The sequence below is a fragment of the Gallinula chloropus genome (genome assembly GCF_964237585.1).
Source record: "Gallinula chloropus genome assembly, chromosome: 6".
Lineage (NCBI taxonomy): Eukaryota > Metazoa > Chordata > Aves > Gruiformes > Rallidae > Gallinula > Gallinula chloropus.
The window spans coordinates 20,090,785-20,111,173 of NC_140091.1; the positions used below are offsets into that span (position 1 = coordinate 20,090,785).

A 20,389-nucleotide genomic window follows, 5' to 3' on the forward strand; every position below is an offset into this window, starting at 1 on the left:
GGGCAGAGGTGGAGGCTCTTTTTGGGGGGGGGGAAGGTGTTGGAGCACCCCCCTCTCAGGTCACAGTGCCATGTTTTTGGGCATGTGGGAGCTGGGATGCCAACAGCGGTTTGTCTCAGCACCCAGCTGCTCTTGGGAGCTCCCCAGTACTGGACCAGTTTCAAACTGGGAAACCCAGATCCATGCTGGGGAGTAGCCCTTTAGGGTCAAACCACTAGTGGGGCTAGGTGGGTGGGGGTTTAGCCGCCCCCACAACAAGCAGGCACTGCTGGGTGTGGGGCGGCAGTTGTAGCTTCAGCTGCATTTTGTGTGTTCCCCCCTGCTTTGAGCCGTGGGCTGGGGTCCCCCTGCCTGTCCTTGCCCCCTCCCCGCGCTGTTGCTCTCTCTCTGCTTGTCTTAGTTGAATAAATTATTTTTGCCGAGGCCGGCCCTGCTGTGTCGGCTGGTCCCTGGGGCAGGGGCACACCGGGGCAGCACCCCCCTCCCTGCCACCACCCCACTGCCAACTGTCCCCACAGCAGCCTCCCCTTCACCCTGGGAAGAGCACAGGCTCGGTTTAAATCCTTTAAATATTTTTAAATGTCATTGTTGTACATTTTTCTCCTGGCTGTGCTGGTGGCCAGCTGCACCCCTCCCTCCCCCCGCACAGCTGGTATGTCCCTATGGTTGGGTGGTTTGTGGTTTGTCCTCAAGCAGGGCCAGGGGGAGGGAGCCTGGGGGGACCAGGAAGCTGGTGGGGAAAGGTTGGTATGAGCCATGCAGCTGCAGTTTGGTGCTGGCCCTGCCTGTGGTCCAGAGCAGGGAGATTCACACCAGCATCTCCACAGAACCATAGAATTTCCTGAGCTGGAAGGGACCCCTGAGCACCATCGAGTCTGACTCCTGGCTCCACACAGGCCCAGCCAAGTCAGATGATGGGACTGAGTCCATTGTCCAGATGCTTCTTGCCCTCAGCCCAGCTCTGGGCTGTGACCACTTCCCTGGGGAGCCTGTGCCAGCGCCTGAACACCCTCTCAGTACAGAACCTCTTCCTAACATCCAACCTAAACCTCCCCTGGCACAGCTTCACGCCGTTCCCTCGGGTTCTGTCCCTGGTCCCCAAAGAGAGGAGATCAGCTCCTGCCTCTTCACTGTCGCTCGTCAGAAAGCCACAGACCACAATGAGGTCTCCCCTCAGCCTCCTCCAGGATGAACAACCCCAGGGACTGCAGCCTCTCCTCGTAAGTCTTCCTCCCCAGACCCTTCCCCATCCTTGTTGTCCTCCTTTGGACACTCCCCAATAGTTTTGTGTTCCTCTTGTACTGTGACACCCAAAACTGCCCCCAGTACTCGAGGCTGTCCCACTGCAGTGCAGAGTGGAACAATCCCTCCCTGGACTGGCTGGCCGTGCTGTGCTGGATGCACCCAGGATGTTGTTGGCCCTTCTGTCTGTCTGAGCACACTGCTGGCTCACATTTAACTTGCTGTCGACCAAGACCCCAAATCCCTCTCAGCATGACTGACCTCCAGTGCCTGATCCCCCAGGCTGGATATGCAGCCTGTCTGAGTGTCTCTGTAAGGCTTCTCCACACTCAACAGTCAACTGCAACTCCCAGTTTGGTGTCACCTGTGAATTTAAGACACCCTCTATTCCTGAGTCCTGGTTGCTTATGAAAAGGTTAAAAAGAACTGGATGTTAAAATGGAGCCCTGGGGAACCCCACTCGTGACTGGCTGCCACCCAGATGTACCCCCATTCCCTGCCACCCTCTGGGCCCGACCCTTCAGCCAGTCACCCACCCAGTGTTAGGGCCGGTTCAGGCTGAACATTAGGAAGCACTACTTCTCTGAAAGGGTAGTCAGGCACTGGAATGCACTGCCCAGGGAGGTGGTGGAGTCACCGACCCTGGGGGTGTTCAAGGAAAGACTGGACGTTGTATTGAGGGACATGGTTTAGTGGGAGCTAGTAGTAATAGGTGAATGGTTGGACTGGATGATCTTTTAGGTCTTTTCCAACCTTGATAATTCTGTGATTTCTGTGATTACCGTGTCACAAGCCTCACTGAGATCCACAAAAATAACATCAACGGGCCTCCCTTGGTCAACCAGCTGGGTGGCCTTGTGACAGGAAATGGGGTTGGATAGACAGGACCTTCATCTCCTGAACCCATGTTGGCTGTGACCAATGACTGCGATGTCATCGGGAACTCCCTCTTGCCTGCCCGGGGCAGGGGGCTTGGACACCCACTCCGTCCCCAAGATTGTTGGGTTCCTTTGCTACTGTTTTAGCTGTTCAAGGCAGGGCCACCGTCATGATCCTCTGCTCAGGAGCCCTTTCCCTCAGCAGCTCAGCTGACATGGCAGGTGAAGTGGCTTCACTCTTCGCTCTTGTCCCCTCCCGCACGGAGCCAGAGCTGCCTGTGCTCCGATCGGCCCTCAGTACCCCAGGGACCGGGAGCTGTGCAGGCCCCCGGTGCCTGTCCCCGATTCTCTCTGCCCTTTTATCCTTGTTAGGAATCATTAAGGAAAATGGTTGTTTTCCAGAGCCAGGGCTGGAGCCATCTGCTCTCCCGGCGCTGCCTAAATCCCCCTGTAACAAATTCATTGGGATTACGCTGCGCTCCCCTAATCCCGGCCCTTCCCCCCACACGGAGGATTTAAAAGGATTAGAGCCCGGCTGATAATAAACTTTATTAAGGGGGGGGTGGTGGGGTGTCAATCCGATTTGGAGCCTTTTTCTTGATATCTTCACTTTGCCCAGGTGGGAGGTGAGAGCCGGCGGGATGGGGAAGGAGGACAGCCAGCTCCACTGCTGCCCAGGCACCTGGAGCGCTGGCTCCTCCAGCCCTTCTGTCCTTGAAATAAACGTTCTTGCTCTGTCTTTCCTCCTTCTTTGGTGTTTGTGCACAGTCACACCTCCACTAGAGGTAGGGCTGCCACCCCTGCCCTGCCACCACTGGCCCGCTTGGGCTTGGCCATGCCCTTTAGCTCATCCAGTGGAGGTGGGGGCTGCATTTCTCCCCCCTGAACCGGGTGCTGGTCCTGCCCACCACTGGTTGATGGATGGGGAAGGTCTCACCGCTGCAGCCTTGCTGCCTCCTCCTTGATTTCCCTGGGGGGTTTATCCCCAACATCAATAACTGCCCCCCCCCCCCGATGCACCCCTCCCTGCCAGCTGCTCCCCTGTGTGGGACCCAGGGCTTGTGACGAGGGGATGCCCGCCCCACGATCACCCCCAAATATCTTGGGGGGGGGGGAGGGGGCGGTGGTAGGTGGGTGGGTGGGTCGTGGGGGATGTTGTGGGAGGGTGTAGAGGATTAGGGCTGGGGAGGGGGTGCGGCCGGAAGGGGGTGAGTGGGCAGCTGCAGGCAGGGCTGCCCAGATTAGCATCCCCGACAGGCCCGCCGGGGAGATTTACAGGGCCGGGGAGCTAAAGCTGCCCTGCGCAGGAAAAAGAGAGTCCAGTAAATAGACTTTCCGTAATCCTGTTTGGGGCACTCCCAATCCTCCTGGCTCCAGCTCTCCCAGGCTGTGGGATCAGGGTGTCACCCCCCTGCCAGCACCCGGGGACCCCCGGGCACAGAACGGGCCGTGTCAGGCCAGGGGCTGCTGCCGGGCTCGGCAGTGCCCTGGGAGGGGTGTCCCCAACACCATCCCCCCGAGGACGGTGACCCCAGGGAAGGGCCCCACCCCAGCCCTGCACAGCGGTTGGGTTAAACTGCGCCATGGCCATGCTCACGGGTGGATGGGCTGTGCTGGGGGGGACCCAGTCCAACCCCCCCACTGTGCCTCCTCAGCGGGGTTACCCCTTCCCAGCGCTGCCAGGGTGTTCCCGGGCTAATTACCCAAATGGCCACAGGCTGGCGCGGGGCGGCCACTGTTCCCTAATACAATTTACCCTCAAGTGCAATTTAATTTTCCACGAGGCCCGTGGCCAGCCCCCTGCACACCCAGCCACCTTCCCACCTCTTCAGCACTCCCTTCCTCCCTCCCACCTTGCCCCTCTTTCCCTGCTGGTGCAGACCAAAGCCTTGCTCCTCCAGCATCCTCCCTCCACCTGTGCTGGGGCAATAAAATCACCAGGGGGGGATTCACTTAATGTTAATTAATTTCCAATTGCAATTAGCAAGATCCCATTTGGCAGTGCCTGCGAGGGACAAGGCTTTCTCTGGGCTGCTGGTGAGTACCTGGGTTTTGTCCTCGTTCCAGGCCATCCTCGGCAACAGGGGTGCATGTGGGATGGGGATACAGGTAATTACTGGGGTAATTAAGAAGTGGGGAGTGGTGGGGGCTGCTGGTGGGCTGTGCATGTGGGGGGGTCAGTGTGCTGTGGGTGGTGCTGTCTGGAGAGGAGGTGTCTCTCAGGCTGGGGAAGATGTTTTGTTGTGTGAGGGGGCTCTGGGAGCTGGGCTAAGACCTGGCAAACTTGCTGCGTAGGTGGTATTGAGTCCCCCTCCCCACCACCTCCAAGCCCCTCTGGCTTTGCTGATGGAGGACATGGCTGTGCTTACACACTCCACCACCACCCCTCCCACCTGGCATGGGCCAGGGGTGGGTTTTCCTTGCACCCAAGTTTCACCTTGAAACACCCCTGATGCATTGGGAGTGATGCTCTGATGTCCCCATCAGTGACACACTGCCCCAGCGTCCCCGGTTCCAGGGCTGGGGGCGCATGAGGGGAGGCTGGGTGGGGGTCTCCACAAGACCTTGGGGTCTGCCTGCTGTTTGTTATTAACTCATTCAGGCAGGGAAGGTGTGGGAGCACCACCCCCACTGGTCTGCGGGTTTTTGGCATCATTGCATCGTGCTGCTGGCGTCCTCATCTGGCAGCAGGGCTAGAAGGGCTTTGGGTGATGTGGAGAAAGGAGCGGGGCATCATCATGGGGGCAGAGCCCTCCCCTCTGAAACTGCCCTGGGAATACAGCCCTCTGAAACTCGTGCCGTTCCCCCTCTTGCAGGCTGGGCATGGGCACCGCTGATCCGTAGCCCTGGTTTAGCGCTGGGAGGAGGATAAAACTTTGGGATGGGGAGGGGGTTTCACAGCCATCGTGTCTATACCACCCCCCCAGCCTCCTCCCCCCTCCCCCCCTGGTCTTCTCAGGCTCCACCAAGACCTGGCAGCATCTTGGGTGGCACAAAGCGGGGGGGCGGGGGGGGACGGGGACGGGGGGACGGGGAACGGGGGGGGGGGGGGAAGGCGGGGGGGGCGTGGTTTGCAGGGCCAGTATCTTGTGCCCACCTCGACCACCCTCTCCTCCCTGCAGGGTCTGGAGGGGGTGCAGGGGAAAACAAACCCAATAGAGACCAAACAAAAAGGTCCCCAAAGAGACCACCAACCCCCAAACAGGAGGAGCAGATGGACAGCGTGAAGGATGGAGCGGCACAAGGCAGTGCTGCAGCCGTGGGGAGGGGATGAAGGCTCTGCTGGGAGGATGCGGTGAGCCGAGAGAGGAGGATGCCGGTGGAGTGTGGGGGACTTTTCTGAGCGGTAGCAGATGCCCCCGTCAGCGTGATGCTCCCCAAGGCTTGGGCTCGGCGCTGCGCAGCTCCCAGCGCTCGCTGGCCACTGCCATGTGTGGTCGGGAGCGGGGCAAAGGGGGCTGGATCAATCTGGCAAAGCAGAAAAATGAATGAAAATTGAATTCCCTGAAGAGAAGGGGGTGGAGGGAGCTGCTAGCTCGGCCGAGAGATAAATCAGAGCGTGCCGCAGGGGGGGGTACTCGGGTGACTCCCAGAAGTGGTGGAATAATTAGGGAAATAGGTTGGAAATGCAAAGTGCTGGGACAGGGAGGCTGGGGGGTGATGTCCGTCCGTCTGCCAGCACGTCTGCCTAAACTTCTCCTGCAGATCCGCCTTGGGGACCAGCCTTCCCACATCCCCCAGCTGGGAGGTGTGCTCCGGTGCTGCTGGGGACCGCACTGGGGAACGGTGGCCTCTGCCCCAAGGGGCTGTGGGGCGCAGGTGGCCAGGGCGGTGGGGGGTCTGGATGCACTTAATGCACTTAAGAGCCAGCACTTGATTTAGGAGACAAGAGGAGGGGACGGGATTCACCTCCTCCTTGGTGGGAAGCTGGTTTCAGGGCTTGGTGAAGCAGGGGCTCACTCCTGTAATGAGTGCACACCAGTCTCTGCCCAGCACACCACTGGGTTTTGCTGGTAAAATGAAGCTTTGGGGTTACAAACCAGCAGCTGACTGGAAAGATATTGGGTTTTTCCTAAGGAACCCATTTCTTAGGTTATATTACTTTTATTTTTAAATAACTTCCCCCTATTGCTGGCCTGTCCCACCCATGCATTTCCCGAGGGGCCAGTTCAGGATTTCTCAGGTAGGAAAAGCCTCTTCTCAGTCTGCATTTCAGAATGGAAATGAAGGTGCAGGGAGGGCACCGGTGAGCCATGGGTGGCTGGGCTCTCGGCTGGGCTGAGCATCCCTCCCTCCCCTCCCAGCACTGCCACAAGTCCCATCATGGAGGTCTTGCCCCACTTGCACAGGCTCAGTGCTCCAAACACCCATGAGCTGGACAGGGTGGGATGTTCCAGCACCTCTGGGCCATTTGGCACCCTCGTCCCTGAGCTGGAGAGTCATAGACTCACAGGATTGTAGGGGCTGGAGGGGAGCTCCAGAGCTCATTGGGTCCAACCCCCTGCCAAAGCAGGGTCCCTAGGACAGGTTGCACAGGGAGGCGTCCAGACAGGTCTGGAATATCTCCAGAGAAGGAGACTCCACACACCCCTGGGCAGCCTGTCCCAGGGCTCCCTCACCCTCACCAGGAAGAAGTTGGTGCAGAACTTCCTGGGCTTGAGGCCATCGCCCCTTGTCCTGTCCCCACAGACAGAAGAGGCTGGCCATTCCCCCTGTGTCCCACCCTTCAGCTATTGATAGACGCTGATCAGATCCCCTCTCAGGCTTCTTTTCTCCAGGCTGAACAGCCCCAGCTCACTCAGCCTTTATGATGTGGTGTGCGTTAGGAAAGGTGATGCTCTGGACACCTGAATAATCCAGCTGACTTGAGCTGCCTCAGGTTTGTTGCTGTCGGGTACCACTGGGTATCACTGCTTCTGGATGCTGTGGCGCTGGAGGCTGGGTTGCCCTGGCGTTTTCCTTCGACAGAGCCCCATGGGGATCCTTCCAGAAGCCGTAGTCACACTGAGCCCTTTGCCTGGTGACTTTGGCATCGCTGCCCTCGTGTCACCGCACTGTCAGGCTGGGCACGGTGCAGCCCCCGGGAGTTGGGTGGGCTCCTTCCGTGCCCAGATGTGTTTTTGGGGGAGCTGCCGTTGGGACAGGTGCCAGTGCCGTACTGTGCCTCGGCCAGGCAGGGCTCGCCGGCGCTGCCCGCGGGGGTCCTGGCCCCGAGGCGGCAGGGGGAGGGTGATGTGCCGCTGCCCGCCGTGGCCGGGGAAGGAGAGGCCGAGCTGAGCCCCGCTCCCGGTACCCAGGGGGGCAGGGCTGGGGAGGACTCGCCGCCCCCTTCCCTGGAGCGGGAGAAGGGCCCTGAGAGCGGGACCTCCACGCTCCGTCTCACCGAAAGCACCGTCGGACGGAGCCCCTGGCCGCGGAGGGCCCCCGGTCGCGACAGCGCCAGGCGCCCCCAGCCCCGCCCCTTCCCCGCAGGCTCCGCCCCGCCACAGAGCCCCGCCTCCCACTCGCTCATGCCCCGCCCCTTTCGGCGCGGGGCGAGCGGCGATTGGCCGCGGGCGGTCCGGCCCGCCCCCGCCCCCCTGCGGGCGGTGACGTCAGGCGCGCTCCCCGCAGGGTGAATGAATGGGAGGCGGGCGGCGCTGGCGGGCACAGCTGCGGCGCCGCGCCCGGGCCGGCTTCGGCACCGGCACCGCCCGCGGGACCCGGCGCTGCCTCCCGCCGCGGGGCTCCGCCGGCCCGGGCCGCATCTCTCCCTCCCCTCTTCTCTCCCCTCCGCCGCCCCCGGGGCCAATAAAATGATGCAAAGCTCCGCGCTCGCTGCCGAAGGGGCTGTCAAGGGGCTTCCCGAGATCCTCGGTGTGCCGGTGCAACGTAAGGACGCTTTTCTCTTCTCCCTCCTTCGCTCCCTGCCGCAAAGGCGGCCCCGGGCCGGCGGGGCAGGGCGGGCAGGGGCTGGAGGGGCAGCGCCCTGCGGGATGGGCAGGTGCCTCCCGCTCCCGCCTGGGGTTTTTTCCTCCCCTTTCGTTCCCCCCCCCCCCTCCCCCGCACCGTGTGTAGCAGCGGTAGTAGACGTACCAACCAGGAGTGCGCAGAAAGGGGGGTGAGCGGTGCCCCGGGGCGGGGGAGCCGTGCGGAGCGATGCGGCCCCGACGGGGAGGTCGCCGCGGCTGTGGCTCTGCGTGTCCAAGTGTGCGTGTTACGCGCGTGTGTGTGTGCGTGTCTGTGTGTGTATGTGCTGCCATAGTGTCCCCCTCTCCGCCCCCTCTCACCCCCGGCCCGCGGCGCACGACCCCCCGTTTATATCGTTTATCGCGACAGGCAGCGCCTCCCGGGAAAGGGAAGGGACCTATGGGTGTGCGTGCGTGTTAGCGGGACGGCGATCCCGGCTCGGCTCGGGACGCGGAGAGATGCCGCCGTGTCCGAGCCTGTCCAAAAACATCACCCCCCAGCCCCGTGTCCTCACATCCGTGCTCTGTCGCTATAGGGAGCGCGGCTGTGCGGAACCACATGCTCAGGCGTGTGTATAATCAGCACGTCAGGGGAGCGTATGCGGTGGGGTGTGCGGACCCGCACCCCGCGGGTGTATGGCCCCGGCATCCAGGTGTGAGCCGCGGGGACCGGCAGCCTCCCCGTTTCCGTAGGGCCGAGCCCTACACCGAGGGAGCCCCGCTACTCGCACGCTCTTAGGGATGATGCGCGGAGGCGACCGGGCCTCGGCGAGACCCCGGCCCATCCCCGGGGCTGCTCGGGCGGGAGGTGGGGACACTCCGCGTGCGGCCCGGGCTGGGGCTGCGAGGGTGTTATTGCTGTCGTTGTTATTGCTATTAATAATTATTGCTGTTATTGTTGTTAATATTATTGATGTTTCCCCCCCGCCCGCTTGCAAACAGTTCCCGAAAAACGGGGCGTCCCTGCGGGTCCGGAGAAAGGGGGACCCCGCCGGTGGGAGCCGGGCAATATTCTGCTCACCCCCCCGCCGCCCACCTCCCGGAGAGCACCCGAAAAGTTTAGGTGAAGGAGCTCCCGGGGAGGCGGGTGGAGAGCCGGGCCCCAGCCCGGGGAGAGCCCGGCAGCTGTGCCGGGAGGCCCGGCCGCATTTCGGGGGACAAACACAAGTACCGAGGGGTGCGCACCCGGCCGGGCTTTGCTTCCCTCCTTCCCGCAGCTCGCCGCTGCCCTCCAGAGCTTCCCCCGCTGTTCCCTGCCCCGCACCGGCCTCCGGCCTCACCGGGCGGCTGTAATTCGTTTTCCTTGGGTCTTTCCGTGTGTGTGGGGCGGTGAAGCCGGTGCCTCTGCCCGGGCTGAGGAGGGGGCCGCTGGCCGTCCTCCCCATCCTGCTTCGTGGATGCTGTCCCCGTGATCCCCCGTTTCCGTCCGGTTGCCAGGCCCTGGGCGGGGGGACGCGGGGTGCAGGCGGGCGCGTTTAGCCGATTTCACCGCAGGGAAGGAAAATCCCGCGTCGGGAGCACGCGCAGGGTGCGGGGACAGACGGGGTCTGTCCCCCGGCCGAATCCTGCCCCGGCGCCTGGCCGCAGCGTCCCTGTGACGGCGCCGGAGCCCCGCCGATTTGAGGGGAGATGATGTGCCGGGATCACCCCAACGAAGCTCCCCGTTTTGGCTCTCCTGGGTAGCCGTGACACTGTCATTTTCGTCCTAAACTGCCGTATTTGGGGATTCATCAGGAAATAAATCAACGAGATACGGTTATTCCCATTTATTTCAGTGCAAATAAAAAATTAGCGGTGGAGGAGATGGGAACTAAAAATGTGAGGGGAAGCTGCCCTAAAAGTTTCCATCGTCTTGCAGTTCCCGGGCTGCTCCAGCACCGAGTCCTGCGGCCGCTCCCGGCCAGCGGCTTCCATGGCGTCACACGCCCGGGAGGGCCTGATCCTGCACCAGCATCAGTGCGGGGCGAAAGGGGCTGCCCCAGGGCAGGGACCACCTTCCCAAAGGGAATTCGGGGACCCCCTTCCTACGCCGGGGTCACCCCGTCCCCCAGCATCGCCTCGGTATTTCCTCATCGTGCATGCGATAGAACTACGTGACATTTTCTTTTCTCACCGTTAAATCGCAAGGTTCCCCTTTTTTATTTAACGCTGCCCACAGCCTCCTTATTTTAGGGACTGGGCTTTACAGCATCATCCTCTCAGGCAAGATTTCGGGGGGAGCCGAGCCTGGGGGAATCCCCCCTCCCCCCCCCCACCATCCCCAATCCCCGAATCAGCTCCAGCTTTGCAGACGGCATTGCTAAAATTACAAATCCGGATATTATTTATGAATATTGTTTTGCAAATCTCACCGAAGGAAAAAAACTTCTGCCAAAGCCAGCGGGAATCGTGCCCGGGTGCCGGCAGCCTCTGGCCAAGGGGCTGTAAGGGGGGAGTGTGTGTGGGGGGATTGATTAATCGCCGCTGGGAAAGTCGTTTGCCTGCTGCAGAGAAATGAGCTGGAGGGGGGTTGGTTTGGGGTTGGTTTTGAGGAGGGTTTTGTCCTTTTTTTGGCGGGGGGGGCGTGTGGGGGATGTGAAGGAATGAGGTTTCCTCCCTGCAGAAAGTCTTTTTGTTCAAGAAGTCCCCGACCTGATGCTTTCCTCGGGGCGGGTGTTTTGGTTGCAGGCTCCGGTACCGGGAAAAGCGGACCGCCTTTGTGCTTCCCTCCCGCAGTGCCGAGGCACCCGTTCTGCAGCACCTTCCTCTTGTGGGGGGGGGGTGTGTGTGTGCGTGATCCCTTAAAAGGAAAACAAACCCCAAACCCCAGTCCAAAGGAAGGGGAAGGGCAAGGGAGGCGTTTGCCAGCTCGGTGCCCGCCGTGGAGCGGAGCCGGCGGGGCTGGGCTGCGGGATGCGCCGGGGGAAGCGCATCTTCTTCGGACACGACCCCGGCATCGCCTCCGCCCTTGGTCTGGGGAGGTTTTTGCGGTTCGAGGGATTTTTGAGGCCGCCCGCGAGTTTATTTCGTTTCCGTCGTTATTTCTTTTCTTTCCCTTTACCGCCTGGGAGAGAAAGATGGACCCGCGGCTAATAAATCACGGGAACGGCAGCCGCGCCGCCGGCGGGCGGCGAGGGGCCAGACCACAGCACACCTTGTCAGGCCGCCCCTCGGGTGCCCCGGTGCGTGGGAGGGTGCTGGGGGCGGGGAATGGGGGATTGAGGGGGAGGGGGTGTGGGGGGAGGATTGCAGAGCTGCTATGGGTATGGATGTGAGACAGGGATGCGCACTCCGGGTGCAGAACCCCCGGGGGGGGTGGTGGTGGTGGATGGTGGTGGTGACCCCCCACCCCTCCTCCAAGTGTTAGTCGTCCCCCCCGCCAATCCCCGGGGAGCGGTTTACATTGAGGCTGCCGCATCCCCAGGATGGAGAAAAGGGGGCCGTGGGGCAGTGTGTGTGTCCCCGGAGCATCCCCGGAGAGCCGGCCCGGAGACGCTGGTGGCCACCGACAGCTCTGGAGAGAGAACACGATGCTGTTAGCGTTATTCTTGTAATATAAAACAATTCGGCTAGGGCAGGTGAAAGAAACGCGGGGCTTTCCGCAGGCAGGGAGGGAGGCGGCGCGAAGCACAAAGCAAAGGGCTCAGGAGCTGGATTTAGAGGTATTTTCTTTCTGCGTGCACCAGGCACACCAGCGGGCACCTCCTGGTACCCCGGCAGCCCTAGCATCATTGTTATTATTGTTATTATTGTTATTATTGTTATTGTGATTTCAGTACGCGCAGAGTATCCGAGCCACTGCGCACTCCGCGCATCCCCGCACACTCTCAGCCCTGAGCACCTTCGGTTGGTTTCCTACATCTACGGACGGATTAGAAGCAAAATGAACCCCCCCCAAACCAAAACCAACACCCCAGAAAACCCGTGTCTCTGTTGTTAAAAAATTATAAAACATAAAAATCCAACCCGTGTATTTTTCTTTGGGAATCTGGATTAAGATGTGATACCTGCGGCGGTTGGGTGGTGGGGTTGATCCGCTTCCAGGGATGACAGACTCCCGTAAGCACACGCGTGTGCCTGGGAAGAACCGTTCACGTCCAAACCCACGCTTAAACGCTTCCCAAATCAAGAGGAAAGGTTTTACTTTTGCAGTGCCCCCCCGTGCCCCCCCTGCCACCGGGCCGGTGCCACCCGCTGTGCGCTGAAACAAACGGGTTTAACGAGTGGGCTGTGGGAAAAGCCGCGGCCGTGGTGCCGACCCGAAACCGCGGCGAGGGGCGCGGGCTGTGAGCCAGGTGTGTGCTCAGGGCAACCCGGAGCAGAGGGGCTTGCGGAAGCTGTAGAGATATTTCATTAGGTTATTTTCCTTTATTTTATTTTAACATTTATTCGCGAGTTGGTAACGCGCTGGAGGCTTGGATAACGCCGGGGGAAATCCGGCGGGAAGGGCGCCGGGACTGCAGCGACCTGACGCTGTAAAATAAGCGGCCTTCACTGGCACACTCCACAGTAGCGCAGAGTGTTTGAAAATAGTGGCCTTTGAAGCTGTAACGGTACGATTTTCTCGTTGACTCTCTTCCTCTGTTCCCCCCGCGCCGCACTTCTTTCCTCCCTTTTTCCCACCTTCCTTTCCTCTTTTTTCTGCCTTTTCCTTTTTTCACTTTCTTCTTCCTTTCGTCTTCACCCCCTTTCTGCTCTTTTTACTCCTCTTCTTCTCCCTTTTCCCCCCGTTCCTCTCCCTTCTTTCCCCCCCCTTTTCCTCTCCCTTTTTTCCCCTTCTTCTTCGTTTTTTCCCCCTTTCCTCTTCGTTTTTTCCCCATTCCTCTTCGTTTTTCCCCCTTTCCTCTCCCTTTTCCCCCTTTCTTTGCCCTTTCCTCCCATTTTCTCTCCCTTTTCCCCCTTTCTTCGCCCCTTTTCCCATTTCCTCTCCCTTTTTTCACCATTTCCTCTCCCTTTTTCCCCTTTTCCTCTCCCTTTCCCCCCTTTTCCTTTCCCTTTTTTCCCTTTTTCCTTCTCCCTTCCCCCCCATTTTCTCTCACTTTTTCCCCCATTTCTCTCCCTTTTTTCACCATTTCCTCTCCCTTTTTCCCCATTTCCTCTCCCTTTTTCCCCTTTTCCTCTCCCTTCTCCCCATTTTCTCTCCCTTTTTTCACCTTTTTCTGTCCATTTTTTCCCCATTTTCTCTCCCTTTTTTCCCTATTTCCGCTCCCTTTTTCCCCCTTTCCTCTCCCTTTTTTCCCCATTTCCTCGTCCTTTTTCCCCATTTCCTCGTCCTTTTTCCCCCTTTCCTCTCCTTTTTTCCCCTTTTTCGTCTCCCTTTTTTCCCTTTTTCCTTCTCCCTTTTCCCCCCTTTCCTCTCCCTTTTTCCCCCCTTTCCTCTCCCTTTTTTCCTCCCTTTCTTTTCCTTGTCGTTCTCCCCTTCCTTTTTTTTTCTCCCTCCTTTATTCCCTTTCTTTCTCCCCTTTCCTTTTTTCCTACCATTCTGTTCCTCTTTTCCCCCTTCCTCTTTTTTCCTCCCCCTTCCTTCCCTCTTTTTCCCTCCCCTTCCTTTCCTTATTTTTCTCCCCTTTCTTTCATCCCCCCTTCTGTTCATCTTTTTTCCTCCCCTTTCATTTTCTCTCCCCTCGCCTCCTTTCCCCCTTTCCCCTCTCCCCTCCTTTTTTTCCATTTAATTCCTTTTCCCCCTTCTCTTCCCTTTCCCCCCCTCCCAGTAGCTCTTGGAGGGAGGCAGCCCTCATGCAGAAACATCTCTCCTGCTCCTACGTTCCAGCTGCGGGCATGGCAGCGGGGTTTGTGTCGTGTCTCCCCACCCCCCCCCACCCCCCCAAAATCCATCTTCTCTCATGCGTGCGTGTCAGCAGGATGTGCCTGGCTTTCACCCGGCGATCTTCTCCCGCAGATTCCTATGGCACCTCCGTTTATTCTCAACTACGGGCAGAGAGAGAGGGAGAGGGATCCAGGGATCTGTCTCTCCGGGTCTGGAGAAGCTGTCTGTCCGTCTGTCTGTAGGCAGATGCCGTGTAGGAGTGGGCATGGCCAGGTGTGCCTTAGGGAAAGCCCTCCTGCTCCTGGTATCCTCCCACGTCATGGGTGCTGGGGGTGGGGGAGGAAACTGGATAGGGACCTGCTGCCGCTCTCCCCCGCCCCCCTCCCCTGCCCCCCCAGTTATTGCTGATGTGGCCCTGCTTCAGCTCGTGTCTTCCAGCGACGGGCGTCTGTAATACCACAGCTGGATGGAAGAAAGTGGGTGAAATGGGCATCTGGGGGACCAAAGGGCTGTTGGATTGCAGGGGGGAGGATGCAGGGTGGCTTGTGGCCCTCAGTCTGGGGTGGCAGCAGGAGAAGAGACTTTTGTCTGTGTTCAAAAGCCTGTGCAGGTTGAGTGGAGGTGGTTGGTGTCCTGCACCCCCGGGTGACCCTGTGGGTGAACCCTTAGGTCATCGCGGCAGCCTGGTCCTTGGGGTTTGGGGTGTCTGTGAGGAGCAACAAGCCATGCCCCTGGTTGGGGGCTGCATGATGCCATCCCAGAGGGAGCAAGCATGAGACAGGCAGAGAAACGGGGTGGGGCAGGGAGCAGGATGTGGCCTGAAAACAGGGTGCAGAAGGGAAAAGCATCACATGCGTGTCTGTGCATGGTGGGGCCATGGGGTTTGCTATCCCAGGGGGTTTTGGCGAAGGGTGGCAGAGGAAGATGTGCCGGGACACCGGCGAGGCAAGGGGTGGCAGCCCATCCCCTCACACAGGGCTCTGGCAGGCACTTCAGCTGTGTGGGAGCACCGCGGGGGGCTGCGGTGGCTGACACTGCTCTTCTCTCCATCCCTCTCCCCCCTTTCCCCCTGCCCAGAGATCCCCCAGTGCGCCGGCTGCAACCAGCACATCCTGGACAAGTTCATCCTCAAGGTCCTGGACCGGCACTGGCACAGCTCCTGCCTCAAGTGCGCCGACTGCCAGATGCAGCTGGCCGACCGCTGCTTCTCCCGGGCTGGCAGCGTCTACTGCAAGGAGGACTTCTTCAAGTGAGTACCCACCCTCCCAAAAAGTGGCACCTCCCCACAAAGCAGGCAAACACCCAAACCCCTTTTCCAAGGGTAATTTCCCCAAAACCTTCATCTGTTTTTCTTCTTTCTGTTGTCACGGAACTAAAGGCAAAGTTGGTGCCTTGGAGCTGCCGCAGGCTGGGTGCTGTTTGTCGGGATTCAACCATCCCAGTGCCCTGGAGCGCTCCTCCCACACCCCCCCCCCCCCCCCCCCCGTGCTCCCCCATCCCTCCCCAGTGCTGGCTTCGTCCCCGCTGTGGGACCACAGCGAGCAGTGGGCTGGCAGTGGTCCCGGCTCTGCTCAGAGCTAGAGGGCAGGAGAAACCCGCACAAGGCGCGGTGGCAGGTTTCCTGCTCCCCCTGAGCCCCTCGCTCGCTTTGCCGATGCCTTTCCTCTCCCTTTGTCTTTTTCCCCTTACCCCCCCACCGCCCCTCGCCCCCCGTCGCTTTTTCCACCCGCCTCGCTCCCCTTATCCTTGTTGTGCTCCCAGTAACGTGAAAACCTCGTTCGATCTCCACGGCAGCTGCATCCAAGCTGCGCGATGCTCCAGCCTCGGCGGTTCCCAGCTCCCGATGGACCACCTGTTTAAAATGGATTTATTTCTTTTCCCAGCCGGGATGCTCTAGTCTGGGGTGGCTGGTGAGATCCAGGAGTTGTCCCAAGGGGTGGCAGAGGGTGATGCGCCAGGGCCAGGCATGGCAATCAATCAACCTCCGTGAAGTGGAGGGATGCTGCCTTACACCTCTGTGGGGAGGACGGCTGGATCCTGGCCAGCAGGTGCCCCCTGCTGCCCTGTCGCTGGTGACGGGACCCGGCCAAAAAGGACCCGCTGCACCTCAGGTACAGCAGCTGCATCTCCATGCTGTCCTTGCCCACACATCCCAGGCCGTGCCGGCTCTTCCCATCACTCCCCACTGCCAGCCAGACAGCTAAACCAACCCATGGTGATTACACCCCGTGCTAGTCCCCAGGCAGGACTTTCCCTGCCTGCCCATCCCCAGGCACCCCTTCCCAGCCGGGGAACGTGCGACCGTCAAAGCCGCCACTAGAGCTGGGGTAATAACACTTCCCTCCTGATATTTTCCAGCCTATTAACTCCAAGTCATTTAAATAGTCACCCAAAAGGTGCGGGTAATCAATGTTAATTAGAGTTGAAAGATCAGCGACTTTCTTAGATGAGGTCCTGCCTGGATTATTCGGTGCCAATCAATAGCATCTCGGCTCTCGCCTCACCTTTATTTCAACTGCTCATTGATTTCGGGGCAGGTAACCCCCTGAGCACGTGGGGATCTCCAGGCCGGCTTCGGTGGCAGGGATGTGATGTGGGACCCGCGCCTGGGAGGACAAGAGGGCTTTATTTTGACTTTTATCTTTGATTTTTAACTTCCCTCTTGGTCCCCGACCATGGGCGGTTCTGTCCGGGCTTTGGCCATCAGCTGGGTGGTGTGAAAACACGCTGGGATGCTGGGGCAGAGGGCGGTGGGGGGGAAGGGGTTAATATGGTTTAATTGTGTTCTGTGGGGTTGGGGGTGTGGGTGGGCAGAGCAGAGCGTGCACCGGCTCAGCCTTGGGCACCGAGAAACCTCATCTGTCTCTGTCTTATCCCTGCCTCCCTCATCCCTCCCCTCTCTCCATCCCCACTCCCTCCCTCCCCGCAGGCTCCGGGAGAGTGGAAGGCTCCTCAGTAGATGTCTGGGCACATTCCCTTTAGGATACAAGCCCAGAAAATGAGACAAACCAGGTTCTCCCTCCTTGCCCTCTGATTTCCGACACCCCCTCAGCACTACTCATGTCCGGTGCCTGTCCCTAGGTGACACCTACATAACTCTCAAGGACCCAGCTTTGGTGGCTGCGCCCCGCACAGTGTGAGGGCACGGGCAGCCGTGTGGCTTGTGGTGGTTTTTGCATGGTTGGGGGATGTTCAGCGCTCGGGGCGGGGGGGAGGGGGGGTTGGGGGGGGGGGGGTTGGGTGCGGGGAGGGCAGGAATAGTGTGTGCTGCTGGCAGGTCAGGAGGTCAGGAGGGCTCTGTGGAGTCCCAGCACCCCACCGATGGGATGTTTGGGGTGCTGGAGGGAAGTCCCAGCAGAGCCCTCATGGTGCTGGTGAGAGGTGGGGATCTGTGCCATGCCAATCCTGCACCTCACAGCATCTCTCACTGGGAACATCAGTGGAACAGCTGCTTCTTGGTGGCTTTTCTGGTGCTGCCCCCACCTCGTGGCACCAGTTGCCCTGGTGTAAACTGAGTTTACACCGGGTGTTAGCCGGGTGTTAGCCTTCATGTCTGCACAGGGCAACTGCACCAGCTCATGGGTGCACCTGGAGCAATGGGTATCCCAGGCTGCAGGGGCTGCTGGGTCAGTCACACACCCCTTGCACCATCCTTACATGCTCCTTGCACACTTCTCATGCTGTTCTTACACAGTCCTTGTATCCTCCTTGTACCAGTCTCACATGCTCCTTTCCTCCTCGCGTGCTCCTTGCACACTTCTTGCACCATGCTTGCATGGTCCTTGCATCCTCCTTGCACATTTCTTGCACCACTCTTACATGGTCCTTGCATGCTCTTTGCCCCATTCTTGGGTGCTCCTTCCACACGTCTTGTCCCATTCTCTCCTGCTCCTTTCGCGCCGCCTCGCTGCCGTGCCGGCGGGCTCGCTCGGCCCCACGCCTACCCCAAGCCAGCCCGGCCAGCGCGCCCATCACCGAGCTGTCATTACGCTGTAAGAGCCCCATCATTCTACATTAATCTGGGATTCATCATGCCAGCGGGGCAGCGTAATTAATTTATTTGGTATTAATGTGGATGAAATATGTACTGTCCTTGCAGGGGAAAATCAGGCAGCCTATAAGCATTAGTTAAAAGAACCATTAAAATCAAACCTTCCTGGGCTCCATTAGGCTGGTCTCTCACGCTGGAGAAGATAAACCCCCGCCGTGTGAAGTGTCATGCATAATTAGGTTGATTGCTGGTTTCAACTCTGCCCTGGCTCCTGGTCCCCCACCCCAGATCCAGAGAAGCCCACCTCGCCGTGGGGGAACTCAGGGTTGCCCTCTTCTCCTTGCAGGCGTTTTGGGACCAAATGCACCGCGTGCCAGCAGGGCATCCCCCCCACCCAGGTGGTCCGCAAAGCCCAGGACTTCGTGTATCACCTCCACTGCTTCGCCTGCATTATCTGCAGCCGGCAGCTGGCCACCGGCGATGAATTCTACCTGATGGAGGATGGGCGGCTGGTCTGCAAGGAGGACTACGAGACCGCCAAGCAGAACGGTAGGCACTCTGAAAGGGCCACACACCAAGGGGCGCCTGCGCGGCACCTCGCTCCATTATGCCCAGGGGAAGGGGTTGCTGCGGGCTATGGGGGGGCTGGTTTTGGGGAGATTTTTTCCCCCGCTGGCATGGGCTGGTGGTTCAGGGTTGGAACCATCTCCTTCACTTGCAGATGACTCAGAGGCAGGTGCCAAGCGGCCCCGGACCACCATCACGGCCAAGCAGCTGGAGACACTGAAGAACGCCTACAAAAACTCCCCCAAGCCTGCCCGGCATGTGCGGGAGCAGCTCTCCTCCGAGACGGGGCTTGACATGAGGGTGGTGCAGGTGAGGCCACAGGGGTGCCTCCTCCATCCTGCCCCTACTGAGGGGGACACAGGGGTCTCTGGGCTCCAGGGTTGCAGGGCTGCTGGGTTTCAGGCGTGCAGTAGTGCTGAGTTGCAGGGGTGCAGGAGTACTGGATTTCAGGGGTACTGGGTTTCAGAGGTGCAGGGGTGCTGGATTTCAGGGGTGCAGTGGTGCTGGGTTTCAGTGGTACAGCGATGTTGTTTTTCAGAAATGCTGGATTTCAGGGGCACAGGGGTGCTGGGTTTCAGTGGTACAGAGATGTTGTTTTTCAGGAATGCTGGATTTCAGGGGTGCAGTGGTGCTGGGTTTCAGTGGTACAGAGATGTTGTTTTTCAGGAATGCTGGATTTCAGGGGCACAGGGGTGCTGGGTTTCAGGGCTGCCAGGCTTCAGGTGTTGCAGGTGCAGCAGTGGTATGGGGGTGGCGTAGGTGCCCAGGAGCCAGGCTGCAGCCGGGTGGGTGCCGGCACGCAGGGGTGCGGCAGTGCCACTGTCCCCCCCATTCCTCCCCAGGTGTGGTTCCAGAACCGCCGGGCCAAGGAGAAGCGGCTGAAGAAGGACGCCGGGCGGCACCGCTGGGGCCAGTTTTACAAGAGCGTCAAGCGGAGCCGCGGGGGCAGCAAGCTGGAGAAGGAGAGCTCGGCCGAGGACTGCGGCGTCAGCGACAGCGAGCTCAGCTTTCGCGGTGAGCAGGGTGCTGGTGCGGGGCGGGGGGACCGCGGGGCTCCTGCCTGCGCTGACCCCCCGGCTCTGCTCTCCCTCCTCTCCCCAGCAGAAGACCAGATCCTCTCCGAGCTCGGCCACACCAACAGAGTTTACGGCACCGTGGGGGACGTGGCGGGCGGACAGTTGCTGAATGGCAGCTTCTCCCTGGAGGGAACGGGACAGTCGTACCAGGACTTGCGGGACGGCAGTCCCTACGGCCTCCCCCAGTCGCCGTCCTCCATCTCCTCTCTGCCCTCCCACCCACCCTTGCTCAACGGGCTGGACTACGCCATGGACGGCAGCCTGGGGCTGGTGGCCCACGGGGCGCAGGGGGTGAGTCAGACGCTGCGGGCCATGGCTGGGGGGGGCCCCACCTCCGACATCTCCACGGGGAGCAGTGTCGGGTACCCAGACTTTCCCACCAGCCCGGCCTCCTGGCTGGACGACATGGATCATCCCCCCTTCTAAGCGCCACTCGCCCCGCCACCCCGACCCCCCCTTTGCTCCTCCCCCAAAGCCCACAAGTGCAGCAGCGAGGGCGCCCGCCGGCAATTGGCCTTTCCAGGATTTCCTGTGGGAATTGGCTGGAGGGAAAGAGGGAGGGAGGGAGAGAGGGGGCGGCATCGGCGATGGCCGGGGGCGGCCGTGCCTGGGGAAGGGGGCACGGCTGCCTTCGGGTGTAAGCACAAGAGAGGCGTCGGCACCTGGGACGCACGGTGAGGACCCCGGCACAGGGCTGGAGCGCGGCTGGGTGCTGGCGACGATGCGGGGCAACGCGGGGGGGGAAAGACAATCAGGGATGGCAGAGCCCGTCCCGGCGCCCACGCCACCCCTGTACCCCTCCAGCCGAGCACCGCTGCTATTTTGAAGAGTTATTTTTCGATACGGAGTTGAACCGTGACCCGGCGCTGCCCGGAGCCTCAGCGGAAAGCAAAGTCTATATTGTAGAAGGGTTTATTTTAGGGAGGCTGGGGCCGTGCCCG

At 60.2% G+C, this 20,389-nt stretch overlaps 1 protein-coding gene across 1 annotated transcript; it reads left to right on the forward strand.

The window, feature by feature from the left end:
• Window positions 1-7,738: 7,738 nt before the first annotated feature.
• Window positions 7,739-19,874, forward strand: LHX4 (LIM homeobox 4; the record flags this gene model as incomplete). The annotated part of the gene is made up of 6 exons (XM_084266439.1): window positions 7,739-7,991; window positions 14,892-15,063; window positions 18,152-18,354; window positions 18,527-18,681; window positions 19,215-19,386; window positions 19,477-19,874. The coding sequence occupies 6 exons, from the start codon at window positions 7,739-7,741 to the stop codon at window positions 19,872-19,874; spliced, it is 1,353 nt and encodes a 450-aa protein (XP_084122565.1).
• Between the last annotated feature and the right edge of the window lie 515 nt (window positions 19,875-20,389).